Genomic DNA, 27,987 nt, shown 5'->3' on the forward strand with positions numbered 1-27,987 from the left:
TGGTCATTTTGCAAGGGGGCATCATGAAAAATCCTGCCTAGGACACCAAATTGCTCAGGGCCGGCACTGCCCTCTTCTTTACTTCATACCTCTACGCAGCATCTGATTAGCTGCGATGAGCATTACGCTGATGATGAATGCAATGGCGAAGGCACAAATCAGGCTTTTCCGGACACAGGTGTGTTTCACTTGTGCTGGGCTTGCTGTGGAGAGATTTAAGAAAATATATCAGCATTGACAGGGCAATATTAGTTAACCACTGAGCCACTTAACCAATAACCACACAATTATTCTAATGTGTTTAAAATAAACTCTCGCACGCACACGCGCACACACGCACGCACACGCGCACACACGCGCACACACACACACACACACACACACACACACACACACACACACACACACACACACACACACACACACACACACACACACACACACACACACACACACACACACACACACACACACATTATATTAATTTAAATATATATAAAAGCAGAAAGCGTATATTTAAGACATACTATCAATATCCACATGGAAATCTGGACTGTTCAGGTGGCTCTCTTCTGTCATAATGATGTTCTCAATATCTTTCATAGTGAGGTGGTCACAGAAGGTGTCATAAAGCAGCCTCTTCAGCTCATCCACTGTTAATTTCTGCATGTCACACTGAAGAGAACAGAACACAGAACACAGATATAGACCATATCAACCAAGTAGGCCTACAAAATCAGTGGTATTGCATGTTTGGCCAATTGACTCGCGCTAAAAATCAACCACTCTCTGCATTGTTGATAATTTTCCAAAGCAGTTGAAAGTGTCGATTGGTGGAAAAGTCAAACCGAAAATGGTAATTATTAAATGTTAATATATGAATAACATATGAACTATTGATCATACATAATTACAATATATAAGTAAATATTTTTTACGGTGAGTTTATCACCTTACAAGTTGTAGGCAGTAATGTAAAGTATACTGTGACTCATATGGGGTAAACATCAAATACCACCAGCATGGTCCTATGCATTTGAACACAGCATGTAAGCTCTGTGGTTGTACTGAGCATCTCCCATGCCAATTCATGTCAGCACTCAGCAACCACACTATGCAGCAGCCAACAGGTCATGACTCATGTCATGTCCACATCTTCTTTTTCAACAAACCCACTTGTTGAAATGCTTTACATTTTGTGAAATCTGTCTGGTTGAATTTTGTGCGGAAAGTGTTCACATTTCACTCCGACATGCGGTTGTTAAATTGTGCCAATTAATTATTACAATGCTATTGCAGTCTCCCATAGAGGAGAACTTTATTCTCTTAGGGAAACTCAGTATATGATACATGATGTCATAACCATCCTGGAATTACTCCCTTGCTTGAATGACTGGTTTGCTTCTGTCATCTCTGCATAATAATTTTAATTAGAATGGTTGGGTCATTATCACAAAACAGCATAAAGGCCCTCAAGGAAAATCATCTTACCCAGAAGAAGAAACAGAAAGGCCTAATTAACTGATAATGGAAAGAGCTACAGAGTGAGTTTGTATAACTGTAATAATAAAATGGACCCAAGAAAGTCCAGCTTTGGTAAAGGTCAATTTTTGCACTTTCTGGGTTAAACTGCCACTCAGGATTTTACTGTGTAGACTTGATTGAAATGAATGTGCTGGATGTGATTATACCTTCCAAAACACAGAATCAAAGTCTGCTCCATGGAATTTATCAGGCATTCCAGCAGAAGTTCCAGAGAGTTTTGGCCCAAGCAATGTAACAAATTCTTCAAAGTCAACCTGGCCATCACCTAAACATGCAGTCAGAGATATACACACATTATTGTATGACTCAGATTCTGGAGAACAGTTTTACTTCACAGCACACAGATACAGTACACAAGGTTCACACATTATTTGCAAGTTTGGAGGGAGGGAAACATTTATTTATATATATTTATATGTGGTTACGATCATGTTTTAATAAATTGTTAAATTGTGGTATTATCAAAAATAAACAATCAAACATAATACAGCTTACGTTTCCCTAAAGGAAATGCATGTATTTAATTCACTCATAAAAAAATATATCCCCACCGGTGATAAAGGGGGATTGCCCCATCCCCTCTGTGAACCATGTACAACATCACAAGTTGATACTTCTTATTACCACTTGAGCTCGCTCGCGCTTTTAGATCTGCTATTTTCAAAAAGAAATGACCAATTTTTGTATTTATTTACACAGGATTTATCTATGTATTTATTTCTAAATGTTTGATTATCATGACATGCCCAAAATAGTGATGCCAGGGTGAAAGTGGTTAAAGTAATGAACTCTGTGCTTGTGTGCATGTGTGAGTGTATATACATGTGATTGCTGAGTCTGTGAAAACCTGTGAGAAAAGGCAGCCTCACCATCCATGTCAAGTCTTTGGATAATGACCTCCAGCTCCACCTCATTGGGCATGTAGCCTAGTGACCGCATGGCCACCCCCAACTCCTGCTTTGAGATGAAGCCGTTCCCATCCCGATCAAACACTTTGAATGCCTCACGGATCTCTGTGGAAAGATGCAATAACTCTGGTAGGAGAGCAGTAGAAGGAGACAGTCTAATAACCTTTGGGAAATGCACTGTAAACATATTGCCATTAGGCCACCTAGACTATCTCCGCTTGTAATCAAGAATTCTGTTTGAAATGTTAAAAGGTGCAGTTGCACATCAAAGGTAGAGAACCTCAGTTTGATGTAGAGTTATTCAAAAACACAAAGTTCTTCTATGTCAACTTCAGCACTATCTTGTTTTTCATATTATGCTATTTCTTATTAGATCTAACAGATTATTGAGGGGTGTTAGCCCCTCCTATGTCTAGCTTTTGGTGTGTGTCCACAAACTTTGTCCTACACAAACATAACATTCCCATTGACAATGAATGGACAATTTTACGTCAGTGTCTGAGCAAATATGTCATGATGATGTACGATGATAAGAGCGCCCCTCACTTCACACTGGTGTGATTTTTCTGTTATATGATCTAATAAAGCCTTGCTTACACTCTAGAATAGTTTTAATTGATAATTTGTACGATACTGGACTTGTATTTAAAATTGGCATTTAAACTCACATGATGTTAAAATGCCAAACGTCAAATGATGTACAGTATTGTGTATCAGTAAGGGATACTGTCAGTTTCCACACGTTTTATCTCTCTGTGTAGCAGCTCTACGGCATCACTTAAGGCCATCATAGATACTAATATTTTGGGATGTCTTACTTTAAATAATGTACATGTTTAGGTCAGTTCAGTTTTATTATACGGCAGTTCCAGTCTTGTCCTGATTGATGGCACTGATCTGCACCGACATAAGAGGGAAAAAACTCTCCTTAATTACTATAATGAATTAAGGATTATTATAACTCGTTATTATACCTCTTTCCCACCAAAAACCTACCCAATATATATGCTAGTTTTATTAACATGGGTGATGGATCTGTAGATCTGCTACTTTGGTATTTTTTGTGGACATGTGTCAAGTGTTCATATTTTGTCATCTTGCCCTTTGACCATCAGTTTTATCACCCTCCACAGGCCTAATCATCTCAGCCCTATATTATTATATCATATTATATTATGGATTGCCTGACGCCAAGCTCAGATTTTATATCTTAATTAGGCTCCATACTGTCTGCCTGTAGTCAAAAGTTAGCTGGCATATTGAGAGGTCTATTTGGATAAACACTGCATGCATTTGACCTTGGTGCCCAGTGAGAAAGTAGATAGGAGTATTTCTCTCTGTCTCTGCTAGCAGGGAAAGAATGTTATCAACAGGTTGCCTGGCAACGCCAGCGTCCACGCTTTCCCGGTCTATGGCCATCAAGGACGGAATTAAGGAAGCTGTCCCAATATCAGTCCCATCATCTATGTGCTGGTCCAATCAGCGTTCGACACCTAGTGCCAGCGTGGCATTGTGGAAATTAACTGTGTATTGAGCCAATGAAAGTGTATCAACAATAACGTATTCTACAGTATGAATAGCCTTTGAAATGAATTGTTCGTCAGAGACTACCCTGTGCCCTTTTGGTGGTACAGGGGAGAGTAATTTGGCTGTATGCGGATCTGTTCTGTCTCTCTGATCTGAAAATGAATTAACTAAACCATAATTGCTCGGACTGGACAATCCTTCTTCCTGGTGGTTTCATCTTTTTATTGGGTACAAGGTATTTCTCTAAAAGAGTATTTCCTGCTTAAAACTAATGGTTAACTTGGTCATAGGCTCTCGGCCTAGTTGTGGTGCTGAGTATTTCGGTGTACTCTTTGAGTACTTTCTCAAGAGTAGTTTTATAGTTTTAGCCCTGTGTGGCTCAGTAATTCAGTATAATACAGTCCTTTATATCTTTGGTCCCTTTTGCATTTTATATGCAACAAATGGGTTTTATCTTAATTATAAATCCATCAATGGGGAAACCTGCAAAAAATAAAAGTGGCGATTGACTCCTTACACACTGCCAGTAGATATGTCTTCCTGTTTTTGACGTGTCATGTAAAACCTAGATTATTATGGGGCACATTGACTACAGGAGTCTGAGGAGTGACATCGACCATTAATATAAGTGGGTTTGTGATGTGCCTGTGAGTCTCTCTCTCTCTCTCTCACACTCACGCACGCACACACGCACGCAGGCACTCTCTCTCTCCCGAGCTCTCTGTATGCTCCTGCCCAAATCATATCCCCATTCACAAAGATAATTTACGGCCAAATCCGAGTGAAATGGTCTCCTTTATCCGATGATGATTGAGCCGCCAATTCAACATAGTGAATTGGTTGATCAGGCCCCACCACCAATCAGACACAGAACCTAAACGCTCCAGCTCAATTTAAACTGATGATAAAGGCCTGTTCTTATACGCTTTTAATCACAGTCTACCTCCTTAATTATCTCTGGTCTCATAATGTGCTTCCCACCTGTCACCAAATGTCACCTTGTCACTTCCCAACCTGTCCCCCAGATGTTGTTCCCTATTCAGTGTAATTATCCCCCACCTGTGCTAATTGTTCATTCAACATGTACCAGCATATGTTACAGTGAATTTAAGAAATCTGTAGTTTTGCAAAATCACTGTTGGGACAGTGAATTTGAGAAAAAGGGAGGAGGAGTGCTCATTTTGTTGGTTGTACAAAGCAGGCATGCCCTGTATCAGTGCTGTAATCTCATAACCTACTTTGGAGCAGGTGTTTTTTTTTTTTTTGCAGTTACACCTCCAGAAACCTTGTGTGTTCCTATCTGACAGGATAGTCGCAGCCTGACACCAATAAAACCTCATTGTGTGCAGGCACCTCAGCAGTACTTACAAAGGACTCGACACAGGAGTCAAACTGTGTTGAGTTATGGGCATACGCCTTTTGTGCCTAATCTGTAGCATCCATCTTTGGATATCTCGAGCACAACGATTGTTCCTCCCACGGTCCAGCTCGGTAACTGGGACCCTGTCGTGCTAGGAGTGGATCTGGCCGTGTATATGATTTTTATAAGCATAGAAGGGAGAGGGAAACAGTCTAGGATGTCTTGGGCTCAATTAAGTCTCCCCACAGTCTCCCCTCTCTTATTCAGTATTTAAGTCCAACGTCATTTTGTAGTGCTACGTTACGTCCGGGTCCAAGTGGCACCAGCTCCCGTCCGCATCTCATTGTAAATAGAATATCTAAACGCGTGAATCTTTTTACAATTGTTATTTTTCAGAAAGGAAGCCATTGAGGGTTAAAATGGGTCTTAATGCTTCCAACTCGAATAGAATTATTAATGTTTTGTACAAGTGTCCATGAAAAAGAAAATATATGATTGACTATTATTATCATTATTATTGAAGGTGGTAACAGTCCATTTGCTCAGTACAATATTTCGGGGGCATATTTAGAATGTGTGCATGCTTTGAGTATGTTGAATCTAGTTTGCAATTAATGAGGATTTAGTTGACACAATGAAATAAAATGGCGATAGTATTCAGTGTGGGGCAGACGGCCTGTCACAGCCAGATTTGGGAGAGCAGCAGCTTTGTTGTTGCGAGGAAAGCGGTAAAATGAGATTTTCGTGGTTGTTTTCATCTCAGATTTAGTCCGACGGAGCGTCACAGTATAACTCTATGGGGACACAAAAGCGACACAAAAGTAGGACCCGGAAGTATCTCTGGAGGGGGCGCTCACGTCATGGCTAAAATACTGAATAGACCTCCAGGCATAGGAGCACTTCATCCATGTTCAACCTATCTTCATATAATTTGTCCTTAATGGTCATTATTGCACCATTTCTCTCTACTTCTGTCTCAGAGGAGGGCTGTGGACAGTTCAGAAATCCGCCTACCTAGTCTTATCGTACATAATGTTTTCCCATTCTATCATTCTTTGCCCAGAATGCTATCACAAGAAAGTTATTCATTCATATTGTTTACAGAGTCAGACCGAAACAAAATAAGCATGCCGATTTTATGAATTTTGCCATGATTCAATGTCAAATATTGACCAACAATTCCATGACAGGTTTATCAATAGTGTTCAATAGAATAATGGTACCAAATGTTTTCTGAAAGGAAGCTTATAGATGTTTGTTTATTCTTCATTATTGATGTGTATTTATTCTTCAGCACACTCGTACAGAGCTGTTTGCTTTGGAGTGTTTGATCTGCTGTCAGGTTTGCGCCTTTGTCTTACATTCATCATCTCAAGGCAACATCGCAGTGAATCCTCCCTCTCCTCCCTCTCCTCGCATGTCCATGTTTTATTTGTGTCTGTCAGTCAGACATCCGACCGTCCCATTAGGTTTAACGGAGATGAGATCACACTGACCTGGCAATTTCTAAACTCTGCTTACAGATTGGAAAACAAAGAGAAATGTCCTCCCTAGATTGAACATTCTCTTGTTCTATATGATTGTACATGTTGCATCAACTACTACTTTCTTACTTATGATTATGTTCTTTGGTTGATTGTGGATAAGCTTCTCTTGGTGTTGTGGCTAATGGAATAGACTCTAGTGTTATTTGCAATATATCATGCTCTCATCCCTTTACTTCATTGTCTCCACCAGGCCGAAGGCATGGGGAGAGAGTATGTTTTGCACTCGGTCCGTGTGTGTGTGAGTCCGTCCGTCCGTGTGTGTGTGTGTGTGTGTGTGAGTCCGTCCGTCCGTCCGTCCGTGTGTGTGTGTGTGTGTGTGAGTCTGTCCGTCCGTGTGTGCGTGTGTGTGTGCGTCCGTCCGTCTGTTACCAGCTAATCTCCAGCACCGTTAACCTGGTCGGTGCCACATTTTGCACACACTCCCTGGATCATGCCAACGATGAACCTCTGCCCCAAAATGTCCAGAACGGCCTGTTATAGTTAGAGGGATGCAATAGTAAATGTCACAGAGAAACCACCTGCTCCAAAGTAGGTTATGAGATTACAGCACTGATACAGGGCATGCCTGCTTTGTACAACCAACAAAATGAGCACTCTTCCACCCTTTTTCTCAAATTCACTGTCCCAACAGTGATTTTGCAAAACTACAGATTTCTTAAATTCACTGTAACATGTACTGGTACATGTTGAATGAACAATAAGCCTATCTCACAGAATTTCCCCGCCCCCCTAAATACGCCCCCTTTCGGGGTTAGTGGTGATAGCGTGACGTCACTCCATAGACGCTCCATGTTAACAGAGGTAATTTAAGAAGTCTACAACTTTTGTTTTCTCAAGGTAAGGTTTGTTCTATCTGTTCGACCTGATTTACCATCTTGTTTGCTTCATAATAATATTGGTCTGTCACATTTTTACATTAGAAAATGTACTTAGATTCTCCAGAGAAAAAAACCTGTAAATGCTCATGTTAAAGTCACCACTATTTACCGGAAGTGGGCGTGAAAAACGGGCTGTGAGATAGGCCTATTAGCACAGGTGGGGGATAATTACACTGAATAGGGAACAACATCTGGGGGACAGGTTGGGAAGTGACAAGGTGACATTTGGTGACAGGTGGGAAGCACATTATGAGACCAGAGATAATTAAGGAGGTAGACTGTGATTAAAAGCGTATAAGAACAGGCCTTTATCATCAGTTTAAATTGAGCTGGAGCGTTTAGGTTCTGTGTCTGATTGGTGGTGGGGCCTGATCAACCAATTCACTATGTTGAATTGGCGGCTCAATCATCATCGGATAAAGGAGACCATTTCACTCTGATTTGGCCGACTTTTGAAAAATGGATATTCAAAAGGATATTACTCCTCCAGATTCTGTCCCAAAATCCCGCAAATCGTTACACACTATCTCTATAGTCATGTGTTCAAGACGGATCTGACCGATATTTCATATTCCATCCTAATTGGCGTTAGCGTAAGAAGAAATGGCACCCTTTTTACATTGGCCTATTATAGCGCCACCAGGAGGCCTCATCAAACCCTGTACACTCAAGACCCATGCCAAAGCGCCAGCGCTCACTCAGCAGTCTGCTGTCACCCAGGCGGATGTGTGAACGCGACCTCGGGGCGTCTTACTGGTACTGTAGTTTTGATTTTGTTTTTTTTTGCGACCAAAGGTCGCATTTACTATGAAATCCTGCGTCTTGCATCCGTCACACCACCATATATGGTTGCCAATCCATCATGCCTTGTGACATCACGTGACATCATGGAGACAGTTAGATCTCCATATATGGATCTGACCTTGTGACATCACGTGACATCATGGAGACCCTTAACGCCTCCATGGTCACGCCTCATGACATCACATCTTGTGACATGTCATGCCACCATATATGGCCATCTCCATATATGAAGATCACGACACTGACCTCATCTAACCCTGGATAACCATACATGGAGAAGACTGGATCATCACCTAGATCTGCATATACAGTAGTACAGTATGGAGCCAGCCAGCAACTCTTTTTGATCTGACCTCATCAAACCCTGTACACTCAAGACACGCTCCATATATGGCCAGTACAGAAATTCATTCCATATGTTGATCTGACCCCCCCATGCCAAAGTGCCAGCGCTCGCCCAGCAGTCTGCCGTCACCCAGGCGGATGTATGGATATGTATATGCATTTAGTTGTGATTCAAAAAATGTAATAACTTGAACACCTGGCTTCTATATGTTTCATTTGAACCTTTATGCCTTGTCTAGGATGCGTCCCCATTTCGCACCAGTGAGAGGTGGGGCGGCGAGAGCTGTATGCAGATTCAAACACACTGTCTTATTTACTACAGCAAACCACCATTACAATTGTTTTAGTTGCCTTAGGTTCAAGATTCATAACTTGTAATATGCTATTATTGGCCGTTTGTATTCTTTTTGGAAAAATATAAAAAGATACTCATGGAAAGGCTATATTATTTTACTTATATTGACCCAACAATTTAGTATAAAGTACTGTATATATAAGGTTTTGCCCACTGAAATGGTACCTCGTCAGATAATTCCCACATAGCCTGGAACAACTTCCATGAACGAACCGACTTCACTGTAGTAGCCTTTTCATAAATTATATTTATACTTAGTTAGGCTGTCCGCTGTCATGAGTTTATAGTTAGAGAAAGTTTCAACACAGTAGTAGTTGTTGTGAATTATAGCCAACTGGACATTTGTACTGAATGTTTCCTTTATCCTCGTGTTGCGCTTCTGTTTTCGCCGAAGTTTTTAATCCCGTTGTCCTTCAAGTTTCACAGGCGTCTGCCGTCCCAGACCCTCCCACCCCTCACTGGTGCGAAATCGGGGAGGAAAAATGGGGGCGCGTTTAGGACTTTATTTACTTTAAAACTTTATTTACAAATGAGGTTGTACACCTTCATCATACAGGACATGAAGGTCTAAGAGGACAGAAACGTTATCATTTCATCACGTTTCTTTTTTGAGACAAAGGCTCATTCTTCTAAGATGGTTCAACTATTGTCCTAAGGTGAGATCATACAGTACAGCGTAGATACAGTACCTTCTTCAGACCACTGCATATAATGGGCATGTATATGATTATGCAACCTTTGTTGCTCTATTCTATTCATTTTTCATTAAGGAAAGACAATGTGATGAATTGTATTTGTCTAATGTATTCAGTTTTTTAAAGCAGGCAGCTGATCACTGTCTGCAAAGAAAAATGCTGCCATTTCCATTTTTTGACTCGGTTCCTTTATCTGTCTGACATCATCTACACTGCAAAATCTTGAGTGTGAATTTAACTCTGAAAGTGTACAAATGTAACTCAATGGACCCCTTGTATAGTCACAAATGGATAAATGAACACTTTTCAATCTCACGACTTTGTTCTTGAGGCAAAGGTTATAAATTCCCTGGAATAAGACTGGAGCTGGAGAAAACAATTATTCTTACAGCCAGTCAAAATTGAGGGTACTGCACACCACGTGCACACAGAGATTCCACTTTGAATTGTTCAGCTTCTCTTAGCTCAAAAATATTGCAAACGCTGTCTGTTCATCAATCACCCTATGCCTCTTGACTGGCCGTTCTGCCTTCCTTTGAAAGCCAGTTTATACATTCAATTACAGGATAAATGTCATCACCAGGTATCAACTCGCATGTTATCCACTGCCCGTGCAAAAAAAAAACACACCCGTGTGAAGTAAGTGGTGCAACTCCGTGTGGCGGTCCCCGGGGGGGTCCCAGGAACTTCCAGACCCACAGGAATGCACCCAGGGTGCCGGCCCGTTTCCGGCGAGCCACCCCGCGTCCGAAACACAATCATAGACCTGCTGTATCGAATATGATACAGCAGGTCTATGAGTAACGTATCTGTGAACGTTAAAATCGACTGTCATTATAATTTAGTTCATAATTATATTTCAGTCAGACAACTCACGAATAGTTTTACCCATATTTATTGAATACATGAGAATACAAGTGTCCATGTGATATTAAACTTGGCGTTCGGCTCTGCTGCATTTCTCCCTGCTCGGCACAATTAAACACCATTATGAAATATTAAGAGCAGGGAGATAGATATACAATAAACCCCCCATGGGGAACACATAGCAGAGCCCACTGGTGGTGCTGGGGAGGCGGTGGGAGCAAACAGGCGCATACCAACAGTCCGGGGACAAATGACAGCAGGAGGATGACAGCAGGAAGGACAGAGACTGAGGTGAGCTTAAATAACGAGGCAAATGGTCAGCTGACTGCCGCGTCATCGTAGGCATGAAGAATGAACATGAGTGTAGTACCACGGTAATACGCATGCATATGCGCACAAAGGCATGGCATGAACCCCCTCGAGTATGTCTGCATGAACTAACTCCGCAGGCTACGCTCCATAATTGTAATTTTGTTATTTGCCAAATGAAACCTGATGTTTTTGATAAGCAGTACTGGCCTAGAAGTGAATTTTGTAAAGTCCATGAAAATAAAATGAATCGGACCATTTGAAAAGCCCTAAATGTTCCGAAATGATATGAAACGGGTGTGATTTCACCCATGTGAAGTGAGGGGCGCTCTTATCATGATGCATCATACATCATCTCATTCCGGCCAATCACAATTTGCGTCCTCACCTCAATGTTTACACAAACACTCAAAGCTGGCCATTCATTGTCAATGTCATTCAATGTTTGTGTTTGCACAAACCCTCAACAATATACTGTATATAAATGTTGTGATCAATATATTGCTGCTAATTGTGTGTGTGTGTGTGTGTGTGTGTGTGTGTGTGTGTGTGTGTGTGTGTGTGTGTGTGTGTGTGTGTGTGTGTGTGTGTGTGTGTGTGTGTGTGTGTGTGTGTGTGTGTGTGTGTGTGTGTGTGTGTGTGTGTGTGTGTAATATATATATATGCAAAAACAATGTCAAATTGTTTTTGCAATGTTGTCAAAAAGCCTAATAAGCTATTTCAAAGAGCTTATCTTAGTTTAGAACCAAAGATAGAAAAGTTAAAAGATAAGTTGTACCAAATCTCCTTCCATGTGTTTCTTTTGTACATTGCTACAGGCAAACCCACTATTTGAAACCATGCATGAAGCAAGCTTTGCATACAAAGTGGTGGATGATCTACATGCCACTACAATGCCTGATGACTGGGGAATTCTCCAGCATGCTGTGATCTATAAATACAGCCTCTTGTCAGTGATGTACTGAGAAATGGGGACAAAAATCAGATGGATGTCACTGCCAGGAAGTCAATGTTGTATGCTATAGTCTTATCTATTTCAACACATGTACAATGACAACATCTGGCTGTTTACGATTCCTGGCATTGCTTTATCAGTTGTGGTTTGCTTGAAGAAATCATCAACACATCAGGTGTGTGTGTGCGTGTGCGTGTGCGTGTGCGTGTGCGTGTGTGTGTGTGTGTGTGTGTGTGACGGACCAATTAGTCTAGGGGTAAAGGTACACAACATATAAAATGGACAGCAAACCTCACTGCAAATTCGAAAATGCTTTTACTTGCATTTAAAGCATCAAAATGACAGTTACAAAAGAGTTGTTTTCAGTACAAATGGCTCAATAGATACATGATGGAAGTTAATCGACTTTCAAGTACATTGGCAATCATTTATAATAGAGATAACTAGTAAGCAGTATTAGTTATAGAGTAAGATATGAAAGCAGAACGGTCGATGTTCCGAAAAGAAAAAGGAGACAAACAAAACAATAACTTCACCTAACCAAAACCCTAACCAATAAAGGGTAAACTACAACTTAGGCCTAACACTCCTTCCCGAAGGGAGCTACAAATAAACCAAAGGATAAGCAAAAGTTAACTAACAAGATAGTAACGAACAGATGGAGTTAGGTAAGCAATGTTGTCTCGTCGGAATCATCTTCTTCTTCTTCTTTGAATTTTATGGCGGGTTACAACCATTGACTTTAAGCCACCTACTGTACCGGAGTATGTAGTCTGACTCCCTACACTACCTTATTTACTTGCAACGTGCTATGTTATATTACTAGGATGGGTATTACACCCTAGAGCGTCTCGTCGGAATCCAGGCAAAGACTGTCCTTTATAGACGCTCTGAGGCCTTCAGAGCGTCACATGACTGGCTGGCCAATGAGGGTGATCAGGACCTCACGCAGCTTCTACCGGTTCTCGCGAGAGAACACACAATCACTGCAACTGGGAGAAGCACAGTAACAGAACAGCAACACTGGCCGATATGATATGATATAGTACTTTTGTATATAAAAAGTCAGTTCACACTGAAATTTGTCTTGTGACCCAGCAGCCAAGTATACAGAACACATATACACACATTTGACATAACACAAAGAACAAGACAATTTACATACATAAAGACATGAAGACAAGAGCAATGTCCACCGCCTAGATTACCCTGTGGCTACTACAACTCCTGATTAAGCCTCAAAGTCAACTGGTGGACAAAGGACCTCTTTAGTCTGACCTTATTGTATGCTGGTACACCATATCTCCTTCCTGAAGGTAGCAACCTATATTCTCCATACAACATATGCTTAGTATTAGAGGTGATATTCCTAGCTAACCTTAGGATGCTGTTATCATACTATATGTTCTCCCGCTGTTACAACCCATCCCACGGTTACTTAGATCAGATCAACACAGGAATTATGAGCCTTCCGTAAAAAAAGCACATGGGAAATGCTTCACATTGTTCTCTATGCAACTCTATGACTTACAGTACGTTGTCGTTTACTGACTAGAGTTCATCTTAATTCTGCTTATTCCGATCTCACACTTGTAAGTTGCTCTGGATAAGTGTCTGCTAAATGCATACATTGTAATTATCTGTATACAGTATAATAATCATGGCTAATGAGGGTTATGATAATGGTTATGGTCATAGCTTTTGCTAGCTTTATGATTTTGTTAGCTGAATATAGTCACCCAGTGTAATTAAAATGTATGACACCATATGGAATAAATCAAAACAGCATCTGCTTTCTAATATCAATATCTAATTTATATAGATTTGGTGTTAATGGAATCGGGCTTTCTTTGAAAAATGTGTCGTAGCTCTTTATCAATTTCTTGCAATTAATATAAACAATAATTAAAATAAATCAATCACTGAGATGCTATATATTCCATATAGTTCTCTTGAAATCAAATGTCCCAATTCTGCAGTTTAAAAAAAAGAAAAGAAAAACACTGCTCCAGTGCTCACTTAGTTTGAGGCTAAACTGAGTTGCTGCAACTTCGGCACTCATATTTTAATGACCGGTTATGTGCCCAATGGCAACACATTAGAACACTTCACTCCTTTGTCAAAGATCCATTTCCCCCGGGCCCTTAGGGTATTCTGGCCATGTAGGCATCGGCATCCAGATGGTGTAAGCATAAATTAAAACTGTCTAAACGTATCGGCACAGAGGGAGACCCCAGAGTCAGCTGAAGAGCTAACATGCCAAAATTATTAATTTTGTTAAGACAGAAGTAGCTCAAAAGTGCTTTTAGTGTTGCCAAGCAAAACTACTGGATTAACTTCACAAATTAACTCTTGTACTCACTCTATTCCCGAACCTTGTATGACCTCATTAGGTAGTGTCCTCAACCCCAAACTCTGGCTATAAGCAGGAATCTTATAGGCAATTCACACTGAGAGGGACTGAATCCGTTTCATTGGAACCGTTTCCGAATACGGTTGCCTGGTCCCCGACGGCCATGATTCACATTGCCCGAGATTCAACAGCGTACCCGGGTACACTTGCATAACACACTTTGATCCTCCATATGGCGGTGTGCTTGATGACTGGTGCGCACGGACAATGACCATCAACTCTGCGACATTGTCTCCAATAAATCCAGACACACTACATTGCATTGCCTCTTTTGGCTCTTTGCCGTTATACTACTTCACTGTCAGCCTGCCTGCTATTCACTGTGTCAGTCAGTTCTGTGCTCCAGTGTTGTGTTTGATATTAGTTTAATGGATTCTACTTTAGCATTATTATTATTTTGTTTTACTTTGGAAACTATGCCAAGCAAAGCCCAAGAGCCACGTGTAGTCCAAGATCAGCGCTTGCGGTGCTGCGCGTAGGCCTATAGCAGATTCAACAGGAGACGGGCGGCGTTGAGAAATGAGCTGGTGTTACGCGTCGTGCAGCGTCTGTTTTTCTTTTTTTACGCTTGGCTCGTCGACTAGAGATCATGTCAAAACAGTTATTGTAGATCATCCACCACTTTGTATGCAAAACAAAACAGTCCACTTCCTTCTTTAGGTACGCATGCATTCACATTGAACGATCCGTATCTGAATACACTTCAGCGGTCCAGAGATCCGCCCCCGATGCGGTCTCGGGGACGGTTGGGCGATCCGCTCCCGAGAACGGTACGCATCATTCACACTACCACAACATCTGCCAAGTGGTCCCGTGTCCGCACCCGAGAACATAGTGTGAATCGCCCCTTAAACACTCTTCAGACACTTCTGAGACCACAGAGTTTGTCAGACATTAGTCATGTGTAGCCAGACGATCAGAGATAACCACATCTAAATTTAATTTAGTGGCTAAAACTGGGTGGAAACTTTCAGAGATAAAACAAATAACTGCTCTAGAGAATCAATGCAAAACTTTACGTTGGTCTTTCATGTTGCGACAGTGATATTATATTATCATCCTATTTGTTCGTTTTGAACAAAATGCCGCAAATCATGAATGCATGCAGACTGAGGAAGAAATGCTACTGATTTTTCAAATCGGCCTCATGGTGGTGCTCTAACAGGCCAAATCGTGTCTTTCCCTATAACTGCACTGATCTGCATAAACTTTGTATGCACACTCCCTAGAGGCCAAGGAAAAACGTTCAAATCTGCCTTTAAATGTGCCACCAGGAGGCCAACTTATGTGAAACACATTTTATTTTTCTTTGTGATCCTGTCATAATAAATCCTACACAACACACAACAAGTTACAGCTACTGTAAGTATTTGTCTATTGGCTATTAACTGCTACTTCTATGATAACTCAATACCAAACAATGCACGCACAGAACAAAGGTTCCTGACCTGGTGGAGACCTGTGCTCTGAGGAGCACTTTTTCTAGTTTAGGCCTCCTATACAGGTTTAATGTTTGTTTTGTCTCAATGTTTGTTTTACATCATCATGGTGTAACTTCACATGACACACGGGTGTGATTTTTATTATTATTATTACCAGTAAGACGCCTGAGGGCGAGAACAAGCGAAGGGCGAGGTCACGTGCACGCATCCGCCTGGGTGACAGCAGACTGCTGGGCGAGTGCTGGCGCTTTGGAATGGGGGGTCAGATCAACATATGTAGCTTTTAGCGTAGGTTCAATAAGGAAGATCTTAACCAACGGTTTCATTCGGCCTTTCAGCACTATCATGGCTCATCATTATCTGTTCTCAAATCCTAGCACTTTGCAGCAGCCAATCAGGTGATTGGACTCCGCCTTTAAATATCTCTGCCTCTGACACTTTGCCTTCTCTTTCAGTCTGCAACAAGCAAGCTGTGCTCTCTCTGTGCTCTGTGGCTTACACACTCAGTGCTCGCAAGTGGCAGCTCACTAGCCGCCCTCAGTCAAATATTTTTAGCTGGGGATAAGTTCAGAACTGCTGTTCATGAAGAATTTTACCTCACTTCCTCCATGCGGCCTGCTCTCATCAAACAGCCTCCTGCAGCCTACTCTAATCCAACAAGCTGGCTTCATTCCTCCCAGATGCAATGGCTGCCTCAATTCCAGCTTTCAACAGTTTGTACTGCCTTATGAATTATTAAGAAATTGCCATTTGCTCTTACTACTAGTTCAGCCAATGCTATTTATCACGCCTGAAATCCAGCTAATGCTAACTACCATGCTGTATATACAGCTAATACTGTCATGCCTGCAGCTAATTGAGTACCACAGACGAATAACAGTCTAAGTCCACACTATTGATCCATAATATATAAATGATAGATAAGGGTTCAGGACAACGAGGCCTTTTCGTGGAGGGGTCAGTCTGAAATTTGGACTTAGACTGTTTTTCGTCTGTGGTACTCAATTCTATCTATAGCCACTATATCATGCCTACAATTCAGCTAATTCTATCTATAGCCACTATATCATGCCTACAATTCAGGTAATTCTATCATAGCCACTATATCATGCCTACAATTCAGGTAATTCTTAACTCATGCATGCAATTTCAATTCTACCTTTACTGCTGTTATTGCTGTTTACATGATATCACAGATGCTGCTCTAAAAGTATAGGTTACAAAGGTAACCCCAGTTTTATATCATCCAGATATAGCAGAGGAGGCAATCATTTATTTGCATGTCTGTCTTGAGTCAATGAATCTCCTGTGAGCTATCAAAGTGCAGTTGTTTATTAAATCTTTTCATTTCAGGTTTCAGCTGCCATATGTTACTTTACCATTTGTGGTCATGCCACAGTCAATGTTCCGATGCTAACTTGATCTTTCATTTCAGGCCATTCTTCAGCTGCTGCTAACTTGTGTTTATTTCAAGCCATGCTGCTGCTGCTAACATGTTTTTATCATTTTAGGTCATGCTGCTGCTGCTGCCCACTTGTAGTTTCATCACAGGCAATGCTGCTGCCGCTGCTCTCATGAAGTTCTATCATTTCAGACAACGCTGCTGCTATGTGTTCTTTAATCATTTCAGGTCATGCTTCAGATGCCACTAAATCTGCTGCCATCATTTCAGCCAATCATGCCATCTATGCAGAGGCATTTGATGCTACCATGAGGATGGTAAGTACTGCTGCCGTAGGTTGGTAACGCGCAGCTTCAGGTAAGATTTCTAAATAAAAGTTAACCATATAAATAAGGTATCATGTGCATGCTTTTACTTTGCTCAGTTAGCTAATGCTACTCATCCTATTGCTTCTAACATGTGGTTAGTTATGCTACATTGCATCCACAGCTAATGCTACCTCTGTGCTAACAGGTCTGCTATTTATTTCAGAATGCAATTCGTCCTCAGCCTGCTCCAAGCCTGCTAATCATCTCAGCTTATGCTGCTGCCACGATGGCCGTCTTCTCAGCCTGCTGCAAGCCTGCTAATCATCTCAGCTATGCTGCTGCCACGATGTCCGTCTTCTCAGCCTGCTCCAAGCCTGCTAATCATCTCAGCTTATGCTGCTGCCACGATGGCCGTCTTCTCAGCCTGCTCCAAGCCCGCTAAACATCACAGCTATGCTGCTGCCACGATGTCCGTCTTCTCAGCCTGCTGCAAGCCTGCTAATCATCTCAGCTTATGCTGCTGCCACGATGTCCGTCTTCTCAGCCTGCCGCAAGCCTGCTAATCATCTCAGCTTATGCTGCTGCCACGATGTCCGTCTTCTCAGCCTGCCGCAAGCATGCTAATCATCTCAGCTTATGCTGCTGCCACGATGTCCGTCTTCTCAGCCTGCTGCAAGCCTGCTAATCATCTCAGCTTATGCTACTGCCACGATGTCCGTCTTCTCAGCCTGCCGCAAGCCTGCTAATCATCTCAGCTATGCCGTTGCCACGAGTCTCCTCAGCCTGCTGCAAGCCTGCCAAACATCCCAGCTACTTCATCTGCTGCCATGAGGTCGGTCTTCTCTGCCTGCTGCAAGCCTGCTAATCATCTCAGCTTATGCTGCTGCCACGATGTCCGTCTTCTCAGCCTGCCGCAAGCCTGCTAATCATCTCAGCTATGCTGTTGCCACGAGTCTTCTCAGCCTGCTGCAAGCCTGCCAAACATCCCAGCTACTTCATCTGCTGCCACGATGTCCGTCTTCTGATCCTGCTGCAAGCCCGCTAATCATCACATCTATGATGCTGCCACGAGGTCCATCTTCTCAGCCTGCTGCAAGCCTGCTAAACATCTCGGCTACGCTACTTCAACTGCTCCTGCCATGGTTCTGTCTTCTCAGCCTGCTGCCAGTCCGCTAAACATCTCATCAACCTCTAATGCTGCTACCACAAGGTCAGTCATGAGCTCGATAACACTGCCAACGTCATTGCTCCTTCAGCTTAAGCTAATGCTTCAACTGCAAAAGTAGGTTAGTCAAGAGCCTGCTAACATGTGCTGACTACATTGCTCCTTCAGCTTTTGCTACATCTGCTAAAATTTTGGTTGGTCATGAACCTGCTAGCTCATGACGACTGCATTGCTCCTTCAGCTTCTCTTCAACTAATGCTTAAACTGCTAAAAGGTTAGTCATGTGCCCGCTGACGTCATTGCTAATATAGCCCTCAGATAAAGTCACTTTTGTCTGCTGCCAACATAATGGCCTGCATGCTAAAGCAGTGCACTAAATTAGCTACCAGACTCAATGATCATAATAATGCTATTCATCAGCATTCTTTGATATTCTGCTTCCTTTACATGTCTGGCTTCCTGCATGGTGATCAATGCTGATGGGAAATGAGTGCCGTTCATCTCGGAAGACTCGGATGCTGCAATGGTCAGGTTTGTCGTTAATCAATGCATATTTTTCATGAGCACCTCAGCACCTCACCTCATGCCTATGCTTAATCATCAGCTGCAATCAGTCTCATTGGTATTTCATGCATATCTTCATCGCTCGTTGGTGCCTCATAAAGTTCTATCGCAGCAACTTCTAGGTTTCAGTGTTCACCATTCCACCCTCTATTTCAGTATTGCGTATTCAAGTATGCTGTATCGGCCCACTCAAGCCTTAAAGCTCACATTGGCACCTATCGTATCAAGATTGGTGCGTTTCAAATTGTCTCTCAATCTGCTCAATAGAGGCAGATTGCATTGGGAAATCAAGCTGTTATTTAGTAGACCGTTTCTGGTCTTCGACCGCTCATTATGCAGCTCCTTTTTATAGGTTTTTGGGGGATATCTCTCAGGTCAGCCTTATAGCCTTCTATGGTCGGCTTTGCTGCATATCTCACTGAAGCCTCCAGCGTATAGCCTATTGTTCGTTAAGATCAATTTCGTATTCAGCTACATATAGCTGGTCATGGTCGTTCATGCTATAAGTAATTTCTGGCTAAATTCGCTTCAGGCCTTAGATGGCTCATGCGTCTGAATTTGCCAATCTCTGCTTAAACTAGCTTCATGCCTTAAGATCGATTGCATATACAGCTTCATATAGCTGGTGGTGGTTGCTCATGCCATTAAATTCAAATAATTGCCGGCCTTAATGGCCTCGGGTCTCAGTCGGTTATCTTGCTTTCTAAATATGGCTTCATGAGTCTAAATACGCCTTGTTTCATATAATAGCTGGTTGCTAATGCTGAAGATCAGTTGCATATATAGCGGGTCGCTCATGCTTAGAACAGTTTCATATTCAGCTTCATATCGCTGGATTCTCATGCTAAGAACAGTTGCATATACAGCTTCAAGTTCATACAGCTGGTTGTTCATGCTTAAGATCAGACGGTTGCTCATGCTTAGAACAGTTTCATATTCAGCTTCATATAGCTGGTTGCTCATCTTCAAGTTCATATAGCCGGTTGCTCATGCTTAAGATCATTTGCATATACAGCTTCATAGCTGGTTGCGCATGCTTCGAACCGTTTCATACTCTGCTTCATTTAGCTGGTTCCTCATGCATTAAACGGTTGCATATACAGCTTCATATAGCTGGATGCCCATGTAAATGCAAGGTAATTTCCAGCCTTGCTAGCCTTAGGTCTTAGACGACCATCTCGCTTTCATGCTTCCTAAATCTGTCATTCTCTGCCTCAATTCTGTCATTTTGCATATAGCTGGTGGTGGTTGCTCAAAGTAATTGTAGTTTGCCATGTAGCTTCATGCTGTCTAAATGAAAGTGTCATTTGCCATATTCTGCTTCATTTCAGGTCTCACCTGCCTCTGTAAGACTTTTGGGGTTCTCCCTATTAAAAGCTAATCTTATGCAATTGGAGTCTAATCGCCAAAATAATGCTCTGCCATAATTTTGCCTTTGCCATTGTGCTAAACTGCCGCCAAAATCTTTCCAATAAACATTTGCTTATTCCATATTGGTGTGTTCTCTCCTTTTATTGAAATGTAGCTTTTAGCGTAGGTTCAATAAGGAAGATCTTAACCAACGGTTTCATTCGGCCTTTCAGCACTATCATGGCTCATCATTATCTGTTCTCAAATCCTAGCACTTTGCAGCAGCCAATCAGGTGATTGGACTCCGCCTTTAAATATCTCTGCCTCTGACACTTTGCCTTCTCTTTCAGTCTGCAACAAGCAACCCACCTCCATCCCCAACTCCACCTTGTCATCTAGTGTTGAGAAGGAAGGAGGTTCATCTTCTCAGCTGCCACCACCAGCGTCTAGACTTCAATGCTCCAATGGGGGGGTTCTCCCTATTAAAAGCTAACCTTATGCAATTGGAGTCTAATCGCCAAAATAATGCTCTGCCATAATTTTGCCTTTGCCATTGTGCTAAACTGCCGCCAAAATCTTTCCAATAAACATTTGCTTATTCCATATTGGTGTGTTCTCTCCTTTTATTGAAATCCGACTGGGGGACAGTAGACTGCTGGGCGAGCTCTGGCGCTTTGGCATGGGGGGTCAGATCAACATATGGAATGAATTCTGTACTGGCCATATATGGAGTGTGTCTTGAGTGTACAGGGTTTGATGAGGTCAGATCAACATATGGAATGTCTAGAGTTTAAATGGACAGGTATCAGTCAAAAGGGAGACATCGAAGAGGAAGGATGGATGAGGAAGAATCGACATATGGAATGTCAGTACAAGGTCAGCTCCATATATGGTGATCTAAGGGTTTGAGGTGACGTGTAGAGTTGCTGGACAATATTGATGACATCAGGGATTTCTATATATGGGCTTAATATTGATGACATCACGTGATGTCACGAGGCATGACCATATATGGGGCATGCCCTTGTAACCGTTTACAAAATTGTAGGTACAATTTTGGATTATGCATTAGAAACGGTTAAAGCTTGAATTGACAGACCTACATAATGGGGAAATTAATGAATGATTGATTCATTGGTGAATGAATGGTGATTCAACAATGTTTTAACGCAACCAGCAGATGGCATGGTTCTGCATTTTCCTTTCATATTCCTCTATTCCCAGAACACTAAACAGTACACTAACTATTTAGTACAACTATTTTCTTCTACCAACTGCCCATGAATTAGCTTACGTTTCTGGATGTTATGTTATAACAATGGTGGGCATCATCTCTGAAAACTATCACGGTGTACCACCAACAACGTGGCACTCCACAAGTCCACATTGTGTTAGAATGTATACTGATTCGTAGAATCAACGACTCAATTGTGTTGACAACTGAGTAATTTATTAGTTGTTGAAGTTCCTTGGATACATAATTATAAAACAAGAAAACTCAAGCAATTATATATCAGCTTGCATTCCATTCTCTTGCATATTGTTATTGTACCTCGGGCTTACTACCTTATAGTGGGGCTTTCTGTAATCGTGTTTGCAGTCTTACTATTTAGTCATGGTGCGGTGGGAAGAGGAGAGCGGGCTTAGTATCCCATTGGCCATATAGGGCTAGTCTCCCATTGGTTTAGAGGTCAGCCAATCATGAAAATCTCGCCACATCATCATTATAGACCACGTGACTAGAAACTAACTAAAAACTAGAAAGTCCAATCATTGTGAGTATGACAATGATAACATCCTGTAATTATTCAGAAAACCCTAGCAAAGTAGGCTACTCTATGTTCTTTCTGCAGCACTGATGAGGCTTGCTATTTCATAACTAATCCCTATAGGTCTATCCAGTTGGTCAATGACTGAAAGCATTATTATACCTGCATTCATTATACTGACAGATACTGACTGTGTTTACTATATTATGCAGGGTCTCAATACAATAACTAAAATATTGTATGATTAATGTTTAAAACTAAGATTAATGGAAAAAGGGGAATATCCGCACTCTTAATAAACGCGTTTCGGCACGCAGGCCTTCCTCAGTTGAGAGTTGAGTTTTTTTTAAACGCTGAGGAAGGCCTGCATGCCGAAACACGTTCGTTTCTCTAGATGGACTGCTCATGCTTCTTGTGATGTCATGAAATAAAGAAACTCAAACTTTATTAAGAGAGTGTGGATATTCCCCCTTTTCCATTGATCTTCAAGAATCTGCACCCATCAGCTACAGAGACTCAACTTGACTCCCTGAGTAGAGCGTGCCATCACCTATAACGGTTTTGTTGTTCTAAAACTAAGATTAAAACATAATAAACACCTAATAATAATACTAAATCAATTTTGGTCTAAATATAATAATTTACATGAAAAACATTAAGTGTAGAACATAGGTAGGAGTTGTTTCCCCGTTTGGACCCAGCATGTGGAAGGAACACGTTATTCCATGTTTTTGTGAGGGTACCACTACCTACCCTAGGGGGACACAGGGAGAACATGTAAACTTTACACAGAAAGGCCCTTTTGCCAACCCCACCTCCTAGGGTGCTGATGACGCTGAGGAGAGAACACGCCCCCAGAGTCCTCAGCGGGAATCAAACCCAGGGCCATGTTTTTTCTAAGTTGAGTTGAAGTTCAATGAGTGCATAGGAGGGAGGTAACTCTGATTGATTCAATATTTGATATTAGTTCTAACAACTTTAACAACTTTAGCCCCTCCTATAGAGGTTTAATGTTTGTTTTTAGTTCAATGTTTGTTTTAAAAACACCATTGACAATGAAGGGAAAATGTACGTCATCTTGTCCCTCAAACACAAATATGAAATGCCATTAACAATAAAGAGAATGTAATGTTTGTTTTGACACCGTTTGTTTTACATCACCATTACATCACCTAATCAACATGAGTTAGAATATATTAGAATAAATTAGCGCCCCTCACTTCACACGGGTGTGATTTTTCTAATATTTTTTTGTGGCTAATATTTTTTTATGGAGGGACAGACAGTAAGCTGACAGGAAATGGGGAGAGACATGGGGGAGAGTGACATGCAGTAAAGGCCGCCTGATCGGGAGTCGAACCTGAGGCACACTGCCAGACTGGATTACCAGCCACGGTGCCTGGCACGGCCTAGGCCACCCCAGAGGTGTTTTAAAGTGTAATACCACTTTACAGTATAGCCCAGTAATGGTGTGTGTGTGTGACACTCAGCCATTGAAAAGGGCAAGACTCTGCTCACCCAGAAAACCATTTGTTGTCTCCACCAGGCCGAAGGCATGGGGAGAGAGTATGTTTTGCACTCCGTCCGTGTGTCCGTCCTTCCGTCCGTCTGTTACCAGCTAATCTCCGGCACCGTTAACCCGGTCGATGCCAAACTTTGCACACACACTCCCTGGATGCCAACGATGAACCTCTGCCCCACATTTTCCAGAACGGCCTGTTATAGCACCACCATGAGGCAGCTTTTCACATTGTTTACCTAAAACTGCACCGATCTGCGTGAAACGTTGCATGCACACTCCCTAGAGGCCAAGGACAAACCTTTGACCTGCATTTTCCGCATCTGCCTTTTATAGCGCCACCAGGAGGCCGACTTTTGTAAAACACATTTTTTGATATTACTCCTCCAGATTCTGTCCAAAAATCTCACAAATCGTTACACAGTATCTCTATGGTCATGTGCTCAAGTCGGATCTGTCCCATATTTCATATTCCATCCTAATTGGCTATAATTGGCTTTCACAGTTTGCAAGATTTTAACAAAAGCCTCAAATCATGAACCGAGCATGCAATTTACGTGAAATCTTTCACACATTTTCTTACTAGGCTGAGGAATATATCCCACCCTTTTCACATTGGCCTGTTATAGCGCCACCAACAGGTTGATTTTTGCAAAACAAATTTTTGGAACAAAATGCCTCAAATCATCCAATTGCCATCAAAGGCGTATGAAGAAATGGCACCCTTTTCACATTGGCCTATTAGAGCGCCACCAGGAGGCCACTACCTGACCTGCCCTGGTGGAGACCTGTGCCCCGAGGGGCACTTTTTCTAGTTTAACTTTAAACTATTCCTGGGAGACGACATTGGCCCATTAAGTCCATCGATTACCAACTCCACTGGACTACCTCATCATCTGATGGACATGTTTGTTGTCTCCACCAGGCCAAAGGCATGGGGAGAGAGTATGTTTTGCACTCCGTCCGTCTGTGTGTGTGTGTGTGTGTGTCCCCGTCCGTGTCCGTCCGTCCGTCTGTGTACAGCTAATCTCCGGCACCGTTAACGCAGCCGATGCCAAACTTTGCACACACTCCCTAGATGAACCTCTGCCCCACCTTTCCAGAACGGCCTGTCATAGCGCCACCAGGAGGCCGACTTTTGTAAAACACATTTTTATATTACTACTCCATATTTTGTCCAAAAATCCTGCAAATCGTTACACAGTATCTCTATAGTCATGTGCTCAACACAGATCTGTCCGATATTTCATATTCCATCCTGATTGGCTTTAAAAGTTTACAGGATTGGCCCGTTTTGAACAAAAAGCCTCAAATCATGAACGCAGCATGCAATTTACGTGAAATCTTTCACAGGCGTTCCTACTAGGTTTAGGAATATATCCCACCCTTTTCACATTGGCCTGTTATAGCGCCACCAACAGGTGGATTTTTGCAAAACACATCTTTGGAACAAAATGCCTCAAATCATCCAATTGCCATCCAAGGCGTAAGAAGAAATGGCACCCTTTTCACATTGGCTTATTATAGCTCCATCAGGAGGCCACAACCTGACCTGCCCTGGTGGAGACCTGTTTTTTAGTTAATTCTGCTATACGGTCATTGTTTATTATTAGGCAATATATTGTACAAATGTGCACTTTCCTGCTGCACAACACTACAGATGCGTTATGTTCAAAATAATTTTAATTTAAGAGCAAAATGTTAGATTATACTGTAAATAAAGTACCATCTTATATTTGTAGTCGTATAAGTGATACAGTGAACTGCAAAAAAAGAAAAAAAAGCTCAACAGTTTAAGTAGGCCTACTCTAGTAGCAGACTCAAATGCAGCCAGTAGAGGACTCTTGTTGCTGTGTGAATTCCAAATAAAGTAGTGTGCAGAGAAGCACTGATCAAAAGGCTCTCGCTCAGCAACACTTCCCTGGGTTCCCCTGTTGGCTTTCAATTTTGTTAAGAATTCGTGTTTTTATTGCAGATATATTTTCAATGGCAAGTGAATGGCACAGAACAATAAATATATAGACCATTTGAGGACCTAGGTGACCTTCAAAGAGAAGGAAGACAATTTGAATATTCTCATGACATGGCCTGCTTCTGTGCTTGATACTTACACTATAGGGTTAGTCCGTAACAATATGTCTTCAAATATATAAGTAGGCCTTATAGTTATATTGGCCATACAGTGAGTGAACCTTTAGACATGTAAATGTCATCACCTCATTTGAAAGAAGCCTCAGATTAGGCACAATTCAAATTATGTATGTCAGATTGTTCCATATGAAAGCATTACTCCCTGACTCTTCAAACGTTTCTCTTGTCAACCACATTCTTTAGATGAAACAAATTAAACTGATGACAATTACATGACAAAGTCATGTGACTCATTATATAGCCAGGACATAATGTGTCAAATGTTGTCAATTCAATTGAGGTTCGCAAAACTTTTGAATGTTTAACTTTAAATGACTATAGGCTATGCAGAAGGGACATTTCAATCACAGTATACTATTACTGTATATAAATGGGAGTTACACTTTGATTTTAGCCTATGGGCTTTATGATTTAAGAAAGGTTATCATGCAAGGAGTATAGCCTATATGGCTGCCTGTCTTCTCAATGTTGTTACCTCAATGATTTTCAATGTCGATGAACAGAATATAAATGATGTGTAATATACAGGCCGATTGTCTGTTCTCTCCCAAAGGTGTTTAAACATTTCACTTCCGTGGCTGTTGTAGTTAATGAACAAACAATGCTCAATGCTCCAATTAAGGTCCGGCTCCGGCTGACATTGATTGTTGACTAACAGGTGCGCAACCACAAGGCTACCGGTAATCGTTTGATTCGTTTCCCCACAAAAACGTCTAATCTGATAATCATGTGTCGGTACAGTAGGCCTACTCAGTACTCACCTTCTACCTCATCTTCTGGTAGGACAACTGGGGGCCGGTATGCGAGGACATCTGCCGGTATGCTTAGTCCCTTGTACATGAACCTGGTGGTCACAGCACGCACTGGCATTTCTGCGAGGGAAACCCAACGGTTTCGCGATCTTCATATAGCTCCCGAGTTCTGTGATCGCCTTTAGCCAATATACAAGTCCTTCCGATCGCAAAGGGTAGCCTATTTCCCCAACTTTAAATTGTTTACTGACTTGTATTTTGGTTCGCTTCAATAGGTACTTAAAATATTGGTGAAACCATCGTGAACCTGACAACTAACTCTAACTGTGGCAAGTGGCAACTAAACGAATTGCTTAAATCTTGGCTGCTGCTGCTGCATGGCTCAATATCTGATTGTTTGATTGAACTCAAACTTTTTAACTTTGTGATCCCTAAAAAATGACAGTGCACAGCTGTATTAAACCTGTCAGGCTATACTCATCTAATCATTCATGATACATATGCTCCTATTTCGCCATGTGCAGCGCTTTAAAGCTTTCTAAAAATTACAAACAAAAAAATATGAATAGGCTATATATAGAGAAACATCCTTGCACCCTTGAGAGTGATATCTCCCCCTTTTGATCCCAATTGGATCCTACAGGGCGTAATTAAATCATCTAGCTATTTCCGACACACTCTCCTGTCTCACTTTTCTTTCCCGTTTCTACATCTTCTCTTATCAGAATGTGCCAGAAAAACCGAACGGATAATTCTACTCTGAAGAAATAGAGGTCTTGGACTGATTATCTTCGTTTTATCAATACCGGTATCGTTTTGGATTTCTTCAATGAAATCTTCGTTTCCCCTCTCATGAAATCTCCGCGTGCTGTCAGTGTATTACTCCAGCCGTCTGCCCTACCGTCTCCTTTTTGGCACTGCCTGCCTGCGCGCTTCCAAAGCAACAGCTCTCCTCCAATATGCAATCCCCCACCCCCTAGCGCGCGCACACACACACACGCACACACACGCACGCACACACGCACGCGCGCACACACCACTATACTGTCTGCCAGCC

At 41.9% G+C, this 27,987-nt stretch overlaps 1 protein-coding gene across 1 annotated transcript; it reads right to left on the reverse strand.

Annotated features, from left to right (window-relative positions):
• On the reverse strand, window positions 1–27,805 carry cabp7b (calcium binding protein 7b). Its single transcript, XM_079524233.1, has 5 exons — window positions 26,940–27,805; window positions 2,415–2,558; window positions 1,692–1,810; window positions 528–675; window positions 1–203 (listed from the first exon to the last, which is right to left on the reverse strand). The coding sequence occupies exons 1-5, from the start codon at window positions 27,046–27,048 to the stop codon at window positions 79–81; spliced, it is 645 nt and encodes a 214-aa protein (XP_079380359.1). The 5' UTR covers window positions 27,049–27,805; the 3' UTR covers window positions 1–78.
• Window positions 27,806–27,987: the final 182 nt, after the last annotated feature.

Source organism: Electrona antarctica (assembly GCF_951216825.1).
Source record: "Electrona antarctica genome assembly, chromosome: 16".
In the NCBI taxonomy this organism is placed as follows: Eukaryota; Metazoa; Chordata; class Actinopteri; order Myctophiformes; family Myctophidae; genus Electrona; species Electrona antarctica.